The 22,496-nt window shown below is 43.5% G+C and overlaps 1 protein-coding gene across 1 annotated transcript in view; it reads right to left on the reverse strand.

Annotated features, from left to right (window-relative positions):
• The window catches only part of ACIN1 (apoptotic chromatin condensation inducer 1), a 33,085-nt gene that overhangs the window by 4,998 nt on the left and 5,591 nt on the right, over positions 1–22,496 (reverse strand). The window contains 6 exon segments of the mRNA XM_003420944.4: positions 654–696; positions 4,116–4,257; positions 11,734–11,849; positions 12,402–12,620; positions 13,099–14,376; positions 15,043–15,131. Coding sequence (XP_003420992.1) covers positions 654–696; positions 4,116–4,257; positions 11,734–11,849; positions 12,402–12,620; positions 13,099–14,376; positions 15,043–15,131 — 1,887 coding nt within the window.

Genomic DNA, 22,496 nt, shown 5'->3' on the forward strand with positions numbered 1-22,496 from the left:
GCCAGACATATGTAAAGCAGTGGGAAAGAAAGTCTGAGAAGGACATGGGAATCAATAAACAAGACGACTACGGGATTACGAAAATCTAATTAAAATTAACTGAAGATGATTGTGATCTAGTCATCCTTTAGGTTAATTTTCACTCACTTCATATTTAAGTTATATTGTTCTATTACACTCTTGTCAATCTAAAATCAGCTCCCCATTTGGGAAAAGGTTCAAAAAATGTTACTGTTTAAGGTGTGGAGCACTCTTCTTTTCTCGGATGCTCTTTCAGAAGAGAGTCTAAACTGGTAAGCATCCTCACCGTTATAAAGGAGTCCCTCAAACCCACTGGTTCGGAGCCTTCGGATATCTTAAAAGGATAAATGTATCTACGATGGATAGGGAATTGTGTGAAACAATTCACCATGCATCTCATTAGTGATAAGAAAGGTACATGACTAAGGATATAGGACAAGGATTGTCTAAACTTTTGAATTTCAAAGTGGAATCCTGCATATACCCAGAATATGCAGATTTGCTGGGGGAGGGGCAGGATGGGAGAGGTCTACTCCAGGAAGACATCAAAAGAAAACGGGAATCTATTTCCTTATGAATTCTGATTTTAATGCTATTCCCTGACCTTCATCAGGGATTTGGGGTAGACTTACAGACAACGGAGATCTTCCTCTTGAATGATTTGGGCAGCGAGCTCTGTATGAAGAAAAAAAGGGGAAAAAAGAGAAAGAGACACACCCCACAGAGAGGGGGGAGGAGGTTAGATGGGGCAGTCACAGCATAGACTCCAAAGACACAGAGAGAGAGACACAAAGACAGACAGAGACCAAAACAGAAGCGGCAAACGGCAAAAACGAAGCAGAATCAATGCAAGTTAGAGAAAAAAACAAAACTAAACATCACAGCAGGGAAAAGTCTTCTAGTCCATACCACACTTGTGTATTAGCTTAACCAGAAATAAGCTGGCATAGGAATTAGGCAGCCTCCCAGCCCTTCAAAGATGTTCATGCCCTCCTCCACTGTCTCTACGGGTCGGGAGGACACCAAGTCCAATCAACTGTGCCCAGAGTTGGGTAATCTAGTCCTCCTGGGTCCTTCCTTGCTAACTTGAGGAAAACACGAGGAAACAAGGAAGACCAGCTTTTGGGATGGCAGCTTCAATGAGGCAACCCTCCTCCTTTCTCTATGGCCAGCCTGACTTTCACTGACATGGCACTGAGTCACTCAGACAGCTGACTATCATATCAAGACTGCCCAGATGCCCGCCACTGTGGAACAGAGCAGCACCAGATTCACTGGAGATGAGGCTCATGAACCAGATGCCAGCAGAAAGGATTTCAAAGTGTCTTTAATAAAGGGAGATTTTTATTAAGGGCACACTGTTGTTCCCAGGGAGATTACAGGGCTCCAGCAGAGCCTGTTTCCTCTCCCATCAGGGGTCATGCCTTAGGGTCTCTGCCAGGGACCAGAAGGCAGTTCTGGGGCAATTTCCTGCTCCAAACATTCAGGGGGAGAAAGACTATGGACAGAGCAAAAAGTGGGAGAGAGAAAAGGGGGACAGAAAACTTTTAGATTTAAGTGCTTATTTCTGGAAAAACTAAGACCACCCTACTACCCTTCTAAAGGCTAGGGTAGGATCCTCTTGATGAAATCCATTTTTTCCCATCCACCCCCAGCCCCGTTTGTGTCGTCTAACCAAGTCTCCTTGGTCTCCGTTAAGGGCCAGCCTGACCCTAGCCGGGCCGCTCTCGATGGGTAAGTTAGTGAGAGATAAAAGGTCTTAATTAAAACAGGAAAAACACGAACCAAAATAAATAAATAAATCCAAGAAAGAAATCAGGAAAATAAAGATAAGGAAAAAAAATTAAAAGATACAAAAGAAAAAGAAGAAGAAGAAGAATAAAGAAGAAAATAAACTAGGAATATGACAAATGTTCCAGGTACCATCTCACACCTGGGATCTTCAGTTCAGCCAATCGCACCTCACTGTGTACTGTATCTAGTCAACCGACGGTCCAATCAGAATGAGCCCTCCCTGCTAGGCGCTGTGCAATTGGTGGGGGGTTGGGTTGGCAAAAAAGGTGGGCGCACGGCGTGGTGGTCAGCACGGCATCGCCAGAGTCCTCCCAGGGGCGCAGGGGGGGCGGGAGGGAAACGTGTGGGAGGACGCTGCCCAGTTTCCATGATGTCAAGAGAGTTCACTGGTGGTGGCCAGGCTCAGCCAGGGGTAGAGGGGGGAAGGGGGAAAGACATCAGTCCCAGCCCTGGAGGGGCTTCATCTTGTTGTCCCTGATGAGATGGCCTGTGAGTAGCAGGAATGATCCTTGCCTTTTATCGTGAGAGGCAGGCAGGACCATATGTCCACCAGTGGCAAACTGCAGCGATACCACCACCCAATACTTGGAATCCAGATGATGACTCCAGAGTCCCTTTTTCCTCTGCCTGTAATTGGGGAGGGGGTCCTCTCACCGAGTGGGATCATGGAGCCTCTGATGAAGGCAGCCTGGGGGTAGTAGGTGGGTATCCCCAGGGTCTGGCACGTGATCAGCAGCAAAGTCAGGATACTTTTCTTCTGAAAGTTGTATGTCGCATCTCCTCAGGGACTCCAGCTGAGACAGTGGTTCCAGTCAGGTGGAAGGATGAGCCCCTGCCTCCAGAGATGGAGGAGAAGCTGAAGCAACCAACATGCGGCCCTTCACCATGGACAAGAGGGACCAAAGGATAAGTCCATCGGATGAACAAGTGGTGATACACAGGCTGGGCTGTCATCAGCATTAAATCCCTGAGGCTCAGACCCTAGACTCTTCTGCAGGGTTTCTAGTCATCACGGCTTAAGTCAAGGGCCCCACTCGGTATTTTACAGCACGGCACTGTGATCACGAACATTGACTCTTTAGGACGTCTTGGTGCCCTAGATACGGATCCCAACAGTCTGTAGCAAACAACGTGACCCACAGTCTTCAAAAGGCTAAGGGCATGTGGGCAGGCGCCCCAGCACTGATATAAGCTCTTCTTGGGGTGTCCCAAGAAGGGAGATGATGCAAGTCCACCCCATTCCAAATGCTTTTTGCTTTCTCAATACAAGTCTCTCCGAACAGTGCTCTTCTTGGCCCCCTGATGTAAGCAAGACAGGGAGGCAAATGGGGGCCCATCACAGGAGCCCACATACATGCCCCCCTCTGGCCAAGACACCTGGATAGCAGACTCGGCTCTGATTGGGCAGCTCAGTAGCAGCGGGTGGGTCCAGAGGAAGAGGCGGCATCAGCGATTGGCCAGTTGGGCAGGGTTATATTTTACGGGCGGATTACCGTACATGAGGTACTTGGACAAAGTTTTACGGGGAAGAAGGACCTTGTAATAAATAATATTCTGCACATCAAATCACTTTCCCCGGCCCCCGCCCCCGCAACACACACCAGAGAAAGGCTACACACACAACAGTCCCTCCCACCCATCACCCCACTCCCAAGCCCAACTAATTTTCTCTCTTACTCTAAGAGCCAAAAAGACTTCGCTGGCTCTGATGGGCGGAACCCCCTGAATTGGGTGCAGGACACAATATAATATATATACACCAAAAAAGGAGGTAGAGGGATCACAGATATGGAGAAGGGGTCTTCGGATTACCCCAGATCCTGGCTTCTAAGTAGATACATCTCTGCAAAGAGTCCACTAGGGGGCAAATGAGGAACAAAAATTCCTCAACACGGCTAATCTGGTGAGAACCACCAAAACCCACTAGATGGCGCTGAGTTCCAGCAGGCTTTTAAAAAGGAGGGAAAGCTAGAGTTACCACCCTGAGAAGCTTGAGGTTAACAGGAAAAGCTGCGCCTGGGTTTTAGATAAAGGGCCATTAACTGACTTCCCAATTAGTTACGAAATTCCACAAGTCTGGACTGCACTACGCTCCCCCCAAAAGAAAGGAGAATGAATAAGCCCTGTCCCCATCACAAGGGGGTCTCCCTTGCTAAACCAGCGAATTCTCCCTTGGCCTAATCCTGATCCAGGTCCCTGCCTACTCCCTTCTTTAACTTATCCCACTGTGTAAGAGTGGTCTACTCTCTCCTCTAGGTCCACCCCGCCCACCCACCCTAACAGGTGGCTTGGATATTTACCTCTTTCTTCTCCTCATCTTCGGCACTGCCCTCAGGGCGGTCATCATTGCTGACTTGGTCTGCAATAGGCATGGGGGGCTCTGGAATCTCATTTTCAGGTCTGTTTTCAGTTGTGTCCATGTTCACTTCCTCCTTCTCCTCACTGACAGTATGAGAAGAGGTTGAGAGGGAAGGGCAAGAAAGAACCAAGGGGAAGAGAGAGCAAGACATTAGCTTTTGTGTCAGGAAACCCACATGCCTCATCACTTAGGTGGAATAGGGGGCTGCTTTTCAGATCAGACTAAAAAATCTAACCCCCCACGGGAAAGTGGGAAACCATCTCACTTGGGGAAAAAGCACGGATCACAGAAACCACATCCACCCACTGCCCAGATGGGATAAAGCTGTTATGTGTGGGGACGGGGCTCCAACTATTCTGAGGCAACTCACCAGAGTACTCCTATATGAAGAGAAACATCCCACTCTCAAAACAGTCCCACAAAAGTGACTCTGATTTGACCACAATCTATCCCCTGGCTACAGGTAACTTTATCTAGCAAAACTGCATTAGAAACTAAGGGAGGACTGATTCCCTAAAAAAGATGAGAAAGTGTGGTCAAGGCTGTGGCAAATGATCCTGACCTTGTACTTAATCAACTGCTTAACAAGTAAAGGCCTGCTAACTCGTAGGATCTGGACATACGAGGAATGGAGAAATCGGTGGGGGTGGCAGGGAGAAAAGTAAGGCTGGTGAAGATTCACATTTCAACAACGACCCTCTCTCATGTAAAAGGAAAAACTAAAACTGCTGAAAAGAGTTGAAAGCTCAGAGACTAATCAGGCTACTTTTACCCGCTCAAAGGTTTCAGGATTGTTCTTATATTTCGCTTTCACCCAGTTTCTCCGACTCCCTCATTCCAACTTCCAAGAAATAAAGAGAGCGGGCCTCCCAGGCACAACACACCCTCCCCCACACCACACATCTTCCCCCCACAAACACAAAACCCACCCACTCCCCACTTTTAATCACACGAGTTAGCTTCCGTTTCAGGTAGAGTCCCAGAGATCCACTTCAAATAAACTATCTTCCCATCTTCTTTTTGTCTTCATCCTTAACTTCCATCTCTCTCACCCCCACCCCCATCCAAATACTGGGAAAAAAATTAAATCAAGATGACCAGGGGCCTAAGACTCAGGAGAGGGAAACCAAGCCTCCCCAGGCAGTTAAAAACCACCAGAAAATCCAACATTCCCAACAGGCTGACACTCAAGAGGTCAGAACAGCCTCCCTGGAGCAGTCAGAGAGAGATGCACGAGAAGGGGGGAGGGGAAAATCGGAACTGTGCCCCCAGCTAACAGGCCCCCACAGAAACACGCGACTCAACTGCCTAAATCTACAGAAATGGCTTATCCACAAAGTACCTATTTCCCACACAGAGAGGGCAAGTGGGGCCAATTAGAAATCGGGCAGGAAGGACAAAGGGGGGAAGCAGAATGACTGAAAACAAACCAAAACGAAATGCGGAATGGAAGTCATGGGGAAGAGAAGGAAGATGAGGTGGGCTAGAGCGATGGGGAAAAGGGATACGTGGAAATGTGAAGCTCTCACCCTTCTTTGCTTTCTGATAACATGATTTTTTTTTCTCCCCCTGGAAGTGCTGTTTATCCCTTTCTGGAATGGAAGAGATAACAAAAACCAAACAAAAAAATCCTAAAAAAAAAAACAAAAAAACAAAAAACACCTTCCTTGTTCCAAGATCCCACCACCTCCTCCCCAGCCACCCGATCCAGAGAGAGAAAATCAAGATGCAGCAACTGGGGATCCAAAAAATGGTAAATGGAAGGGGAGGTGGTGGTGGTGAGGGGAGGCTAAAATAGATCTGGCTTTTAAGAGATAAGCGTTAAGTCCTCACGGCAAACCCCGAGTTCGGCTGGACTGGTCTCTCTGGAGAAGGAGGAAGAGGGCCAGGCTGCTGGTAGTGGCTGGCTCTATTGTATTGGCGGAGCGGCAGCGATCAGCCGGAGACATGCAGGGGAGCCATCTTGCCACTTACCCAGCAGCCCGTGTGTGCGGATGGGGGAGGGCCCTGCTGCAGCAGGGGAGGGGAAAGAAGAGAGGGAGGGAGCTGAGCGAGCAAGGCTCCTATCCTCTGGCAGGCCACGGGGCGCTGACTGCTGGCTCAATAGGCCTGGCCTTTTTCCTTCTTTTCTCAGGTTACAACTGCTACCAAGGCCTAACTCCACAGGGAGAGAGTGCTCCCTACTTGTCTTCCCAGGGGTGGGGAAGGGGCTGGGTGGAGAGGACATACAAAGTTACAACTACTTGCCTGGAAGATTCCAGAGAATAAGAGAATGAGACGCAGCGGAGCTAGGACTGAAAAGCGCTTTAAAAGAAAATAACGAAGCCAAAGTTGAAAGAGACACAGATGGGAGTGGCATGAGCAATTTTTATGGCCCACCACCCTCTACCCAGGAAGCCAGGCATGGAACAGTGAAACCAGATCAGCCAGTCAGATGCTCAAGGTGGGGGTGGGATGGGAACTGGCACTATCAATCGCTACAGTCACTGGCTGCTCACCCGTCAATGACCACATGTTACAACTCCAACCTGTCCTCTCTCCAGGGAAGGTGGAGGGAAGTGTATAAGCAAGGGAAATTCCTTTTCGAAGTACCAGGAAAAGGGTGGGTGGGGGGGGAATCTCTGAAGAGATGACAGACAACTTTGTTTCATACAGTCTTTAATAAGGTCACCCTGCCCCAGGGTCCACTGGAATCAGAAAGGAAAAGGATAAACAGGGCATGGGGACCTTGGGTAGTTGAAGCATGAAGGCCGCTTTTGGAGCAAGGGCTCCAAGGTGAGGGCTCTGAAGTAGATAAGGCAGAGGACTCAAGAAGTCACTGAAGGGAGAGGGCTGTATTATGGGAAGTGGGGGAAGCATCTGCTGGGCACAAAGTGACTGGGAACTAAGGCACTGTCACGAGACCAAATGTGAAGTGGGAAGCAGACTCTATCCATTCAAGAAACCACTCTGAAACACAGTAGATGCTCAAAATGCTTATTTGTTGACGGTAAAGTCGCTCCTTTTGCATCCTAGTGGCAATTGAGGTTTAACACTAAGACAAGCTTCTGAGAATTTAACAAAAAGTTCAGTATCTCATTTGTAATATCAGAGCTTTCAGCCAGAAATAAAATTTCCTCTCTGCTGCTTAAAAAATTAAACCTACATGCCATCGCCATCTGCATGCTAAAGCGGTCATGTTTATATTTTAAAAGTTCCTTTTCACATAGTGGTTCCTGTCTCCTCTGAAGTAATGTAGCAGTCAAGAGTGAGGGCTTTGGAAATGGTTAAAACCGTAAATTTTATGTTATGCATATTTTACCACACAAAAAAGTGAAGTCTCTCCAGTCAGACTGGCTAGGTTCCAGCCCTAGCCCTACCCCATTACAAGTTGTTTAATACTGGGCAAGTTCCTGATCCTCTCTGTTTATTTGTTTCTTAATCTGTAAAGCGAGGATAATAACAACACCTATCTCATGGAACAGTGCCTGGCACATAGTATGCTTTAGTGTTACCTCTTACGCTCTGGCTTGGACAACACCCAAAGTCAACATAAGGCTACACATAAATGCGTGCATACTTAATAAGCTACTATCTCATTTGATGCTACCTTTGGGGTTTTTGAGTTTCCTCAGAGAAGACTGCTCCTTCTCTAATGCAAAGGCATTCAGTGACCGGTGAGACAATTTTCCCGCAGTGCCTCTATCACCCTGTATAATAACCTCTGGTTTACTTGCTCCCCACCCTCTATCCTGCAGAGCTCCTCAAAGGCAGGGATTGCCTCCCCTGGCTCCTAGCCCAGGGCCTGACATAAGAAATGCTCAATAAATATTTCTGAAGTAGGGTATCATTACGGGTTCAAAGTAGACACTTACTAAATACTTGCTAAGCTAAAAGTTTTCTTCTTAAAAAAATCTGACAGACTCCCCACAGAGAATGTTACCCTTGAACATCCTCCAATGAATGTCCCCTGCCTTAAAGTCCTGAAATACTTCCAGCTCCCTGGAAGTAGGTTCATTGGAGGGAGAATTTTGTTACTAGAAATTCTTCAAGAATAAAGTTTTCCCATGTTCTCCCTGGCCTTCATAAGACAGCAGGTTTGTGCCTTCTATTTCCTCACAATTAATTTTGTGAGATCCAAGAACTTCCAAGAGTTTATTTGCAGAAGTTAAGGAGGAATCCTTGAAATCACCTCAAAAGGGGAGACTTCAACTATTCGCAGGGTCAGTTCCAAAGTCTTGTGAAATAGGTATCAGAGTCCTCTACAGCTTTTCTTTGTAGTCCTTTTTCAGATAAAAGGCATCTCCCTTCCCCTTGTTTAAGAGCTCTGGTGGCACAGTAGTTAAAGTGCTCAGATGCAAACAAAAAGGTCTACAGTTCTAACACACCAGCTGCTCTGTGGGAGAAAGACGTGGCAGTCTGCTTCTATAAAGATTACAGCCTTGGAAACTACGGGGCAGTTCTACTCTGTCATACAGAGTTACTATGAGTCGGAAATTAACTTGACAACAGTGGGTTTGGGTTTTGGGTTCTTCTTATTTAAGTTTTTGCACAAATGTTCCTAATACATTTGAAAAATGTGTGAAAGTACACCATGGGAAAGACTTCTGACCAAAATTAAACTGCACACAAAGCATTTGAAGCCCAAAAATACAGAACTACTTGGAGGTTAATAGTATCACATTACAGTTCATATCTGAGTATGAATGAGATTCAGAAGAGCTAATGGAAAAACAAAATTTCTGAAGGCATATCTTTGAACTTTAGTTATTCTAAAAATTATGAAGAGCTAAGGAACTGATGTAAAAATTTAATTAAAAAATAGTGGGATTTGACTACCCTCAGGCAGTGAGATTTAAAAATAGAATACCCTTAGGGGCATGCCACTTCCAAGACAACCAAGGAGAGTATGCTTTGGGGGTATGTCCTTAGGACCTCTTTCTCAGTGAGCAAATCCTACTGATGACAAGAAACTCTACTTTTTCAGTATGTATCATTTGGGATACTGACATTGTAGGTCCCCCGAGGAATAGCAATTATATTGTTGTGTTGGCTTATAGAACCATTTCCTTCCTCCTACACAGGCACACAGGCAAAAGGACAAACACACATAGTGCCAAGAGCCTAACGCTGTTATTGCCTGCTAGCAAGGTTTTATCTAGAAAAATTCCAGTTTGAGTCAACTACTGCTGAGTGATAATACAGTTGCCCCACATGAAACTCTCCCCGCCTTCCTTTTTCCCCTATTTTTTAAAATGCAAAAAGAGTACCATTATTTTCTGCTGTATGGCAACATTTTTGTTATACCTATGGCAGGCAGAAGACTGGATTTCGGAACAGGACTCAACTGAAATAGGACTGAAAGCTCACAAACTCCTGTTCTAAACAATCAAAAAGACACCCTTACCTCGTAAACCTAGCATTCCTCAGGCACAATCAGAATGGATTTAACCAAGTTAGGCAATCTCTTCCAAGTGGTGAGAGGTCCTTGTAGTAAAGCCTAATTTTTTTTCCCTAATATTTTACTAAATCAATAGGCCCCAGCTGGTTTTTAAAGTCGTGTGACTTCTCGTTGAGATAAGACAGGAAAACCACAAATGGTCTTTTTCATTTAGTACTGTTGATCCCACTCTTAACAGAAATACAGGCAAACTTGTCAAATATTCATTTACCAAATCCAATGCCAGAATAGTTTATAGGGTTAGGCCTCTGGGTGTGTCTTTTGGTTAGGCTGCCGAAGAGACCATCTGGCAGGCAGACAGAAGGAAAGCAGGGTAAGAGGGATACGTGTGAGCTACTTCTGAGCTCAGATTGCATTTCCAGTCTTTCCGCTGCTTCACTGAAGCTTGCCTAATAACAATGGACAGTTTTAGTATTTGCCCAAGGTGCCACCTGCCTATCACTTTGTGAGAATCAATGTAACTAGATTACCTCAGTCATACGATGATCAAAACCACCTTTACCTGGGGAAAAAAACTCTGTACGTGATTCCAAGCTTCCTTTGCTTTGGACTTGTATGAGTAAGTCTAGAAATAATGGTGCTTCAAAACAGCATTAAGAGCCTTTCTGCTGATAGGATCTCACAGACCCACGGAATTTTAGGGCTAGAAAAGAGCTTTTCAGAAAATTACTTGCTTCTCAAGGTGCATAGGAGGCAGTTCCTCGGGCCCAATTAGTAGCAGGTTGTCATCACCCACTTCAAAACTGCAATTATACAAAGGGCATGCTGTATTCCCACGGGATGGGGTGGGATGGGGCAGGGAGGGCAGGTATTATTTCTGGTTGATGCATATGGAAGGGAAGATGTCACCCCATTTCCTCATCGATGGTGTAGCTGGGGAATCCTGAACACCTTCCAGAATCCGCTGAGTTTTCACTTTATGCTCCTAGAAGAAAAACCCCTCTCCAAAGAATAATGGACCCATCCCCAATGGGAAAAACAAAAACTTTTCAAAGGATGTGCAGTGGCCACAAGATAGCAGCAGAGGCAGGAATATTAGAATGGACAGTAGCGAGAGTATAGCCCAGGGCAAAATCTATAAGAGTGTAAAACTATCATTAAAAACAGGGAAATGAGATAATGAATCACGCCACCTGCCCACCGCCCTCTAAAAATCAGGGTCAAGACAGTCTATAAAGTGCCAGAAGAGTGTAAATATTAGACTATTACATACACAGAATAATTATACTGGTAGTATTAGTGTTAAAATGACACGAAAGCAAGTAAGGAACAACTTTAGGTGAACTGTCTACACAGGATATTCTCCAAAACAGTTCAGGATTCCTAATGCCTAAAAGCTAAGCAATCTCATTACCACAATGCTTCGCTTTCTCATTTCCCATGGGAAGCCTCATTAGGAGACTCTGAAGCCAGGAATCTTGGCTCAGTGGCGTCTTAGTTTATATTACCTAGCTCGGAATAAGGAATGACATACCTGTTTGATTATAAATTTAACCTGATATAGAAGTATTTCTTTAGGACTGAACATAAAGATTAAAAACGCACATTAATGACAAAGATGGTAAGATCAATCAAAGGATCTTAGGAGCCCAGGGATAAGCTTCTGACTTAATATGGACCTTGTACTTTGCTGCACTACATGCTGTACAAGCTAATGAGGCTACACTGTGCTTAATAAAATCTAGATAATAATGCGGGGAAAAAGCATATTGCTGTGCATTTCCTTACAAACTTGTCAATATCCTTTGTTAAACTGCTTTTCCCAGGCTCAGATACAGCTGGTAAATGTGACTGAAAGATTAAGCTATGATGCTCTAAGTCAATTTCCTTACACTGTCAGAGTCTCAAAAGCAGAAGGCTGTGCCTTAAAGGAGTTGACTGTTTTGGTCCGATGATCCCAGATGTGGGTTTCCTTATGCCCTCGCCGCCACTTTTCAGACTACCTTAGGAGTTTCTGGAGGCTGCTCCCAACACAGTAAACTTAGCTTTTGTTCAGATAAAGCTCTGTCTTTGTGTTTTAAAAGGAAATTAGGACTGCTTAGTCAAGGAATCCTAGGTAGCAAAGAACTATCCCACACTCTTAGCTCCTTGTTATACCCCAGTAAGATATATCACTCACACAGTGTGCTGAATCCTTTCTGATTCTGGTTGCTGAGAGGTCTGAGTCTCTGAGGTTTGGGGCTGTGTGGCAGCTGGTGGCTCTGCCTCTTCAGCTTCACACTTCTTTGGGCTCCCCTGTCAGGAGACAGCAAAAACAAACACAGCAAGTACTTAAATCTGATCGGTTCCTTTTCTTTACCCTGGAGCTGGAAAAAAGGCAGGGTAGGACACACATACAGAATACCACCTCTACACATAGCTCTACATATTCCATTTTAGAAAGTGAAATGCAAGAAATATGGTTTAAAGATAGGTTCTTCAAGAATTTCTACACCAGCGATCATTTTATTAGAACTCAATTCTTTTTGAGAAAACTGAGAAAAGGCTTCCTTAAGCAGAAAAAAGGAGCTCTGAGGAAGAACTGACCCAGAGAGCCCTGGAGATGAGAACCCTGCTGCTCAGCGTCATGTATAGCTTTCATAAACCAGAGAGTTGGAAATCAGTTAAGTGAAATCTAACATGTATCTCCAACCTTCTACATTTCTACTGAACCTTGTCCAGACCAACTTTTCAGTTTTGTAGCTAAGACAAAAGGGAAAATCATGCCTAATCCTCCACGTCCATGGCAGGAGCAGAGAGATGGTGGGGGGGGTTGGGGTGGGGTGGAGTATAGGAATAACAGCTTACCTGCTCAGGTTGTAACCTCTGGGTCATACGCTTTTCGGATGGCTCAGGCTGGCTCATACGCCTCACTCGGATAGAGGACGAGGAGGTGGTAGTCCTCTCCTTTGGCTCAAGGACCTGCTTTTTCAGTACTGGAGGAGTTGCAACCTCCTGACCAGAAGAGGGGTCTTTGGTTTCAGTGTAGCTGGTGCTGCTGTCCCTAGAGATTCCAGGGCTCAGAGACTGAAGAAATGAAATCAAACATTATGATCAGATAAATTATTTTACGTGGTACAGATTCAGTAGATCATGGAATTCTCCAATTTTCACTGACCCAATTTAATACTTTGGGTCTTTCATCCGTGTTTATGCCTGTTTGAGTCAGTGATCTCCCTGGCTTCCTAGAATATCCAATAAGTATTTAGTTAAGTTCCAACTAGGTGTGCCCAGCACTGTAAAAAGCTATGTCCATGCCCTCAAGAATTTTACAGTCTAGTGGATATAGGTAGATGGGTTCTTTCTTGGGAATCAAAGAGACTCAGGATGAAAAAGGACTCCATTTGGAAGTCAGTGAATTAAAAATTAAGACTCTGAAATATGGGGAAAATAATCATAGATCTAGGAACTAAAGGAGGCTTTTCCTATTCCTGTCAGAAATTGTAATGGGTTCTCCTGGGGTTAAGACAGAGTATCAATGCACCCAAGAGTCACCCACACTCACTTTTCTGCTGTTGCTTGACGCTGAACGGGAACGGGAACGAGAACGAGAACGTGACCTGGACTCTGAAGTTGATCTGGAGTCCATCTTGGGTCTACTGCGAGGGTTGGGGTAAGAACGTGCCTGGGATCCATCTCTCTGCTTGGATCTTGGAGGTGAATGAGATCGAGAGCCTGAGCTGTCAGGAGAACGAGATCTTGATCTAGAACTGGAGGATGAAGATGAGGAAGATCGGCTAGAGGATGAGGAGTCAGCTGACCGTTTAGAACTGTGGCTTGGGAGAAGAGTATGAGAAGCCCTTTTACCTTCCTTTTGTTCCAAAGATGGCTGTTTCAGAGATTCCTCAATGATCCCTTTGGCTGGTGCTAATTCTTCAATTTTTAGGGGGACTGGCTCAGCAGATTTTTCTGGTTCAGTTTCAAGACACTTCTGTATTGAGGATTCAGCCAGTGTGCTTTTCTGAACTAGAGGCAGGACACTCTCCTCTGGCACTTTCTCTGCAGGTGATTCTACTTTGGTGTCTGTAGGACTTGACAAAGGAGACAGGCCTCCCATCAACTGGACAGGGTGCTGAGCTATTAATAGCTCCCTGGCCTCAGCATCTGTATTAGGAGGAGCTAGCTGAACGAGAACAGGCGGGGCTGGGCCTTCCATGGGCTCTACTTCTTCTTCACTCCGGAGCTGGGCATTAGGTGATGGTGAAGAGGCTTCCTTGGTAAGTAAAGGTGGGAGAGTCTCCTCCTCACTGGCAGTTTGCTCTGGTTGTAGCGCAAGAGGGACCTTCTCCAGATCTTCAGTCAACTGAGGAGGGGAAGGGGACTTTGATTTTCCCTCCAAGCCTTTAAAAGATCTTGTTTCTCCTTCTTCCTCTTCAAGGGGAGAAGGTGTTTTCATCCCCTTCTCTTGCTGATGCCTGGCCAGATGACTTCTTCTAGTTTCTTCCTGGGATCTTGTCACTCTCCCTCCTTTCTCGAACCCTTCCTGCTCCTGGGATCTTATGGTTTTGGGTCTCTCATCCATCACGCCCTCTGGTTTTGCTCTGGACACTTCCTCCTCCTCTTCTTCCTCCTCAAACTGTTTCAGGAGTGGTGCCTCTCTAGACTTTTGTCCCTCATTTTCCTCTTCCTCCTCCTCCTCTTCTTCTTCCTCCTCCTCCTCCTCTTCTTCCTCCTCTGTTCGCAAATTTTGATCTGCTCTGACCCTCAGATTTCTGGAAGGTGCTTCTTGGTCCTCTTCCTCCTCAGCAACCTGGCTGCACTCAGAGAGTTTAGCTGCTCTTGCCTGAAATAAAAAATACACAATGGCTCTAAACATATTTGCTCACAATCAAGAGGAAAAAATCTCACAAGACACAACTAGGAAGGAGAAACTCGACGATACATACTCTAAGCAACACAGAAACAGGTAATCATGATTAATATGGACCCTTAGGGGAATCAAAATAGAGAGAATGACCAAAAGGAATATAATAATAAAGTTGCTACTAGTTCATTTTTTTTTTAGTTTCAAGCTTCTAAAATGAACAGAACATCTAAAAAGTAGAAGCAGAAAACTGACCTACCATCAACATTTTGATATATTTCTTTTCATTCTTTTTCCTATCACTTCTTTTGCAGAGTCATAATTACGCTACACATATACTATTGAGTTCTGCTTACTTAACATACCACATGATGTTAAGGATTTGATGGAATAATTCATTATGTCGTATCTTTTCCAATGTGCTTTAGAAATACTGACCATCCAGCTAGCTTTCATAATTTTCTTTGTATAGCCACTTGGAAATCTGAAGGCTAGAGCAGATGTAAGTTTGTAAAAAGAAGGGAAAAATACAAAGAGGAGAGAGAAAACAGAGAAATCTGGGCAGATACCAACTCTGTTTGAGAAAAAGAAACAACCAAAACACCACCTAAAGAATGGTGGATGCTATAATAGGTATCGAGTTACCTGTCTGACTCTAGGTGATCGTCTTTCTCCTTTCCTTGGTCTCTCATCATCAGATTCACCTTTCTCTTCAGACATAGAGGAGCTCTTTCCTATTAAACGAAAGAAAACTCAGGTCAGAGTAATGACACGAACTCTCATTCATGGCTGCTTTCTAAAGATCAACCAATCACAGCATATGAGCTAGTCAATAAATACTTATGTCAACTTCTTTGACTCCCATGCTGAAAAAAGGACTATATAAAGCCCTAAGGTTAGAGTCTTACGACTGATTCCTACTGTGTGCATCTGGAATGTTTCAATACCTTAAAGCCAACTCACATATTATAAACGTATGTATAAAAAATACGTCAAATAAATGGAAGATACCTACCAGGGGTTTCAAATTATTTAGCAAAGATGTAAAAAGTGCACTTACTTCTATAAAGTGTTTTGTTACTCTGAATCAAATCTCAAGGCTTCACTAACTTCTGACTTTTTTTTTTTTTACTGCTTATTGCTATGACTTGGTAGTTTTGACCAAAATATTATGATTAATAATATCAATTAGTAAAATGGCAATTTGTGAAATAAATACTTAGGTCAACGGTGGGGTCCTAAAGTTCCTAGAAATTACATCAAGCCAGTGAAATAAGATTCCAGAGCTGGGCCTCTCAATTTTATTTTATATATTGAAGTTTAAGGTGAGATTTTTTTTTTTAAAGGGGGGGGAAAAAAAGAGTTCTACTATTAAAAGAAAGCTTGAAAACAACCAATCTAGGTCATCCTGATTAACAAACGTGTGTAAAACTGGAAAAAAGTTTTCATTCACATTCCATGAAGGAAGATGACTGTGAGTAAATCACTTAACTAATTTGGATCTCAATGTTCTAACAGAAAAAGAGAGGTTTAGATTAGAAGATGTTCTAAATTTCCTGCCAGTATTAATATATTACTTAGACTAGCAACACAAATACTGATGAGAACAAGTTTAGAAAACAGCCTAATCGTATTCTAGATACTCTGTTAGATTGGGCCAAATTTTAATTCAGGACAAAAGGTTTAAATGATCTACAAAACCATGTTCTACAGTAATAGTATTTAAACTGTTCAAATAAAGCAGATGGTGAACTAACCCAAGATCTTCTCCCTTCCTATAATAATAAAACGAACTAGAAGATACACATATTTTGTAAAACCTTGCTCCATGATCACTTGATTAATAAGATCTCTGAATACATACCATTTCTACACATGAGTAAGTGAATAAAGACAACCTCATTATGGGTGTTTGTGTACAGGAGCTTTGGTTAGGAAGTATGGTGACAGGCCAGATGCTTCAACAAACATTTGAAAAATAATCTATGAGAGACCCACGGTGTGGTGGCTACAATAATCAATAATAACCCAGAACAGGTTAAATTATAAAATTAGTCAAACTGAAAGCAAAGACATTTTCCATGAATTTCAGTTACAGCTCCTTTGCAAACAGAAGGGAAAGAAGCTGATTTATCTTATTTAAAAAGAAAAAAAGAAATAAAAAAGGTATTACAAGCTTGGCCAGGGACAAATAAGGGCAAGTGAGAGCTTTAGAGCTGCAATTTTAAAATCAGGTACCTACAGGCAAACAGTGCCTTTCTCTACTTATTACAAACTGTGTGCCATTTTACTGGATTATAAAGTTATTTCCATACTCTAAAACTGAGTAGATAGGATCCTAGATGATTACTCCCTTAGAAGCACATGAGTACAGATCAAAGAGATCTGGGAAAATGGGCAGGGCTGTTCAGAAAGCTTTGGTCATCACTGTTTTGCAAAGAAAGGTGAGAGCTGGCAGGGGGACCTTCAGACATGCAACAAGAACTTAGTATGTAATACAAAATAAAAGGAACAGATGATGAATCTCTTTCTAGCTCCCTGGAAGTAGGTGATGCGATGCAAACAGGCTACTGGGACATCTATCACGAACACGTGGCCACAGGAGTGCCTTTAGCCAGATGTTAATAATATGTGAAGAAACTGAGCTTCAGCAAAGGGTGGAACCAATACTGACAATGGGTTAATAAATGCATTTCCGGAGTTGAAAAACCAGTCAGGGTGAATGTAAGATTTCCAACGTTCCAGAGCCAGAAGTCTTCCAGGTACCTGCTAGACAGCATAGAATGCAAAAAAGTGAGGAATGTTTAAGGGCCATGTAGGAAAGTAGTTTCTTCATCCTAAAAAACAGGAGCCTGGGCAGGATTTGCAGGACTCAAGGAAGGGGTGGAAACCCTGGTGATGTAGCGGTTAAGAGCTACAGCTGCTAACCAAAAGGCGGGCAGTTCAAATCCACCAGGCGCTCCCTGGAAGCCGTATGGGACAGTTCTACTCTGTCCTACAGGGTTGCTATGAGTTGGAATCGAGTCGACAGCAGTGGGTTTGGGTTTTGGTTTTAAGGGAGGGGTAGCTAGAGATAACAGGGTCACTATGAGTCAGAATCAACTCAAGGGGACACAACAACAGAGATCACGGTAAAGCCCATGGCCAGAGGGTATCCTTAGGTAAGAAGAAGAAGCAGGAATTAAAGAGAACTGAGACCTGGCAATGATGTCAAGCCTAAATCTAGTTTCTACAGTTAACTGTACACTTAATTTAACTAGCATTGTTCTAGAATCTCAGCATCCAGGTTTGATTAAAAAAAAAAAAAAAAAGGAACGAGGGCTACAGGCTCTGTAAGTTAAGGGACACTCTAAGTCAAGGGACGGCTAAAATCACCTGTGGCTATACCTATGTTAAGTAACCTGTATTCTGAATATTTAACCCTTTTTAATGTTTTTGCATTTCCCCCTAATTTTCCTAAATTGAGCTCTTTTGAAAAAAGTAACTAAAAGGTAGTAAAAGTTTTTGTACAGCCAGTCATGACAAAAAAGAATCCAGACAGCTTTGAACTATGGGGGTGGACACTGGCTCCAAACACTTCAGAAAAAACTGAAAAAGGTGGTGGAGACAAGAAGTCAAGAGGAAGAATCAGGGAGAATTATATAAACCAATTCTTCCTTCTTAGCTAGAGTTTTGCCAAAAGCACCTAACAGGAGGCTACTGGAAAAGAGGCAAAAGATCCTGATTAAACATGGTCCTGAAAACTATTCTTTCAGTGAGTCATTCAAAAATTGAGTTCATCAACAGAACCACTAGGGGACTTTAAAAAAATGCAGAGTTCCAGGACCTACATTCCCAGAGATTTTTTGAGTAGGGGCCAGAAATCCACATTGTTAAAAATACTACTACTAACAACAACAAAAAAACTCAGTTGCCACTGATAATCAGCGAAAAATGTTACTAGGAACCTTACCTTTAATTTAAATCTTGTTATTAAATGAAGAACTCATAAGATCACGGACCTCCAAAGCCAACAAATAAACTCCCATTAAAATAGTCTGGGTTCAAAGAAGTTTCCTGAATAAAGAATGCTTCGAAGGCCAGTGTAGCAGGGGCACGGGTTTGGGGACCATGATTTCAGGGGACATCTAAGTCAACTGGCATAATAAAATCTCTTAAGAAAACATTCTGCACCCCACTTTGAAGAGTGGCGTCTGGGGTTTTAAATGCTAGCAAGCAGCCATTTAAGATGCATCAATTGGTCTCAACCCACCTGGATCAAAGGAGAATGAAGAACACCAAGGACACAAGGTAATTATGAGCCCAAGAGACAGAAAGGGCCACATGAACCAGAGACTTCATCATCCTGAGACAGGAAGAACTAGATGGTGCCTGGCTACAACAGATGACTGCCCTGAGGGAACACAACAGAGAATCCCTGAGAGAGCAGGAGAATAGTGGGATGCAGACCCCAAATTCTCATAAAAAGACCAGACTTAATGGTCTGACTGAGACTGGAAGGACCCCAGTGGTCATGGCCCCCAGACCTTTTGTTGGCCCAGGGCAGGAACCATTCCCGAAGCCAACTCTTCAGACATGGATTGGACTGGACAATGGGTTGGAGAGGGATGCTGGTGAGGAGTGAGCTTCTTGGATCAGGTGGACACTTGAGACTATGCTGGCATCTCCTGCCTGGAGGGTAGAGGGGGTTAGAAGCTGGCGAAATGGACACGGAAAGAGAGAGCGGAGGGAGAGAGCGGGCTGTCTCACTGGGGGAGCGTAATTGGGAGTATGTAGGAAGATGTATGTAAGTTTTCATGTGAAAGACTGACTTGATTTGTAAACTTTCACTTAAAGCACAATAAAAATTATAACACTTAAAAAAAAAAAAAGTTTGGGTTGCCAGTAGTGCAGTGGTTAAGCATTTGGCTGCTAATTAGAAGGTTGGCAGTTTCAATCCATCAAGTGCTCCTCGGAAACCCTATGGGGCAGTTCTACTCTGTCTTATAGGGTCACTATGAGTAGGAATTAACACGAAGGCAATGGGTTTTCTATTAATAGCTTGGAGCCATGGTGGTGCAGTGGTTAAGAGCTCAGCTGCTAATCAAAAAGGTCAGCAGTTCAAAATCTACCAGCTGTTCCTTGGAAACCCTATGGGGCTGTTCTACTCTTATAGGGTCGCTATGAGTTGGAATTGACTGGATGGCAACAGGTATGTAATAGCTTACTTGCCTACGGCAGAAAGACATTCTATACCTGAGCAAATCTAATTTCCGGTTGGACACCAGGCATTAACACTGACCCAAATGAGCTCTGCCAGAACTCCAAATTACTGCTCCATTTATGACCTGGACCAAATGTACCTGATCTATACTGAGACTGATATTCCAGGCAAGATCAGAGGTAGAGAAGTTTATGGTATAGAGTACACTGAAAAGCACTTTAGGCAACTGTTAGATGTACTGTACAATTTACTACATTCAATTCTTCTAATATATTTTTCACTTTTTTTTTTCCTGTCAATTATAGCCATGGGCAGAGAGTCTCAGCAAAAACAAAGCACTGAAGAGATCATCTTCCCTCACTGTAAATCCTTATTAGGTTCTGAAACCTTATTTCTATTTCGGGATCCATTCCTCATTTTCATTTCAAATTACATTTAGAACTGAGAGCCTCATGGTTTTTAAAGAGAAGTCCTTAACAAGAATTTTCAATTGTTGGCATAATAAAATCTATTAAGAAAACATTCTGCATCCCACTTTGGAGAGTGGCATCTGGGGTCTTAAACACCAGCAAGCTGCCATCTAAGATGCATCAATTAGTCTCAACCCACCTGGAGCAAAGGAGAATGAAGAACACCAAAGACACCAGGTAATTACGAGCCCAAGAGAAAGGGCCACATACATCAGAGACTACATCAGCCTGAGGCCAAAAGAACGAGATGGTGCCAGGCTACAGCTGATAACTGCCCTGATGGGGAACACAACAGAGAAGCCCTGAGGGAGCAGGAGAGCAGTGGGATGCAGGCCTCAAATTCTCATAAAAAGACCAGACTTAATGGTCTGACTGAGACTAGAAGGACTCCAGAGGTTATGGTCCCCAGACCTTCTGTTGGCCCAAGACTGGAACCATTCCCAAAGCCAACTCTTCAGACAGGCATCGGACTGGACTATGGGATGATGATACTGGTGAGGGGTGAGCTTCTTGGGCCAAGAGGACACATGAGACTATGTGCACAGCTCCTGTCTGGAAGGGAGATGAGAAAGCAGAGTGGAATAGAAGCTGGCTGAATGGACACGCGGAATAAAGGTTGGAGAGAAGGAGTGTGCTGTCTTATTAAGGGGAGAGCAACAAGGAATACAAAGCAAGGTGTATACAAATTTTGTACGAGAGACTGACTTGATTTGTAAAAAAATAAGATTTTCAATTGTTCCCGTTACCTATAGAATAAAAAAAACTCACGCTAATAGGCTTGGGATTCAAAGCCCTATGCAAGAATATTTTACTCTGGCTAAATTAGTCTATACCTCTAAAATATCACATTCACTCCTTTATCTATTCCTTTGTTCCTTCCTTAAAAAAAAATCTTCTATTTCTAAGGCTCAGTCAAATCTTTCATGAGGCTCTCTCTACTGGTCCTCAGGGATCTTCCACTCTTTCGAATTACTATGGTACATATGTCTGTACCACTTATGTCATGTAATTGCATAGTAAAAAGAGCCCTGGTGGTGCAGTAATTAAGTGTTCAGGTTAGTGGCTCGAACCCACCAGTTACTCCACAGGAGAAAGATGTGACAGCCTGCTTCGGTTAACGATTTCAGCCTCAGAAACCCTGTGAGGCAGTTCTACTCTGTCCTATAGGGTTGCTACAAGTCAGAATTGACTGGATGGAAACAGGTTTTTTTTTTTTTAATGTATCTCTGTGCTACAGTATTTGGGAAGTTAGCACTGTAACCTTGTAAGGGCTGTTAAGGGGGAGAGAAGACGCTTGCTTATAAAACTAACGATAGAATGCAGTATGTGATTAACCCATTGCCCTTCACTCAATCTGACTCATAGCCCCTATAGGAGAGAGGAGGGTTTCCAAAGAGTGGCTGATGGATTCAAACTGCCAACCTTTTGGTTAGCGGCCAAGCTCTTAACCACTGCACCACCAGGGCTCCAGAGAGATACATACACAGCAAGAATTCAATAAATATTTTCAACTGACTTTTATTTCTTTAAAAAGAAATAAACCAACAATTTACAGAAGAGCATTTCTCTTCCCCTTGGCTTTACAAACAGGGAAAAGAGAGTGCTGCCAGTAAAGTCGATCAATTGAGAGTCTACTACTCTTCTACCTGGGGAGAAACTAAAAACCAATCCCTTTGTTGTCAAGTCAATTCAAACACATGGTGACCCCATGTGTTACAGAGTAGAACTGAGTTCCCTATGGTTTTCTTGGCTGTAATCTTTACAGACGCAGATCGTCAGGTCTTTTTTACACTGCACCAGCGGTGGGTCTGAATTGGAAAATTTCCATTCAGTAGTCAGGCATAAAGTGCTTGAGGAGAAAAGAAGTGTCTAAAAGAATTTAATAATTTCAAAGTATTTGCCGGTATTAATTTGTTAAAAGGCTTCTAAAAATTTTCCTCTGGCTCTAAGACTAGGATCAAGAAAAATAAGCAGTGAAGAACGTAGGATCTTAAAATTAGCTTCAAAAATCCTCCATTTTCCCCTAGCTTTTCATGAGATTTCTCTCCCATTATCAAATATCTCCTAAAAATCTATTTCCGTGAAAGAATTCTATACTAATCAGGACAGCTAGCAACTTTCATACATAAAAGTGTTAAGTGTAGAATGTCCTCTTCACCACCACTAATACATATGATGATTCAAAATACAGTAAAACCTGTGATAGCCAGAACCTGTGTAAGGCAGAAACCTGTCACAGAAGGAAAACGCATTTGCCACTAAAACGAGCGCTAGAAAAGTGGCGAAGACTGCACCCTGTCAAAGTGGAAAACCTGCAAGACCCGGAAAAACACGGCAGTCCCATTGAGTTCGGCTCTCACAGGTTTCGCTGTGCTTACCAATTCACACACTGGTTTAAAATATCTGTTTACCATCCACATGTCTTA

This window comes from Loxodonta africana, chromosome 10, assembly GCF_030014295.1.
Source record: "Loxodonta africana isolate mLoxAfr1 chromosome 10, mLoxAfr1.hap2, whole genome shotgun sequence".
In the NCBI taxonomy this organism is placed as follows: domain Eukaryota; kingdom Metazoa; phylum Chordata; class Mammalia; order Proboscidea; family Elephantidae; genus Loxodonta; species Loxodonta africana.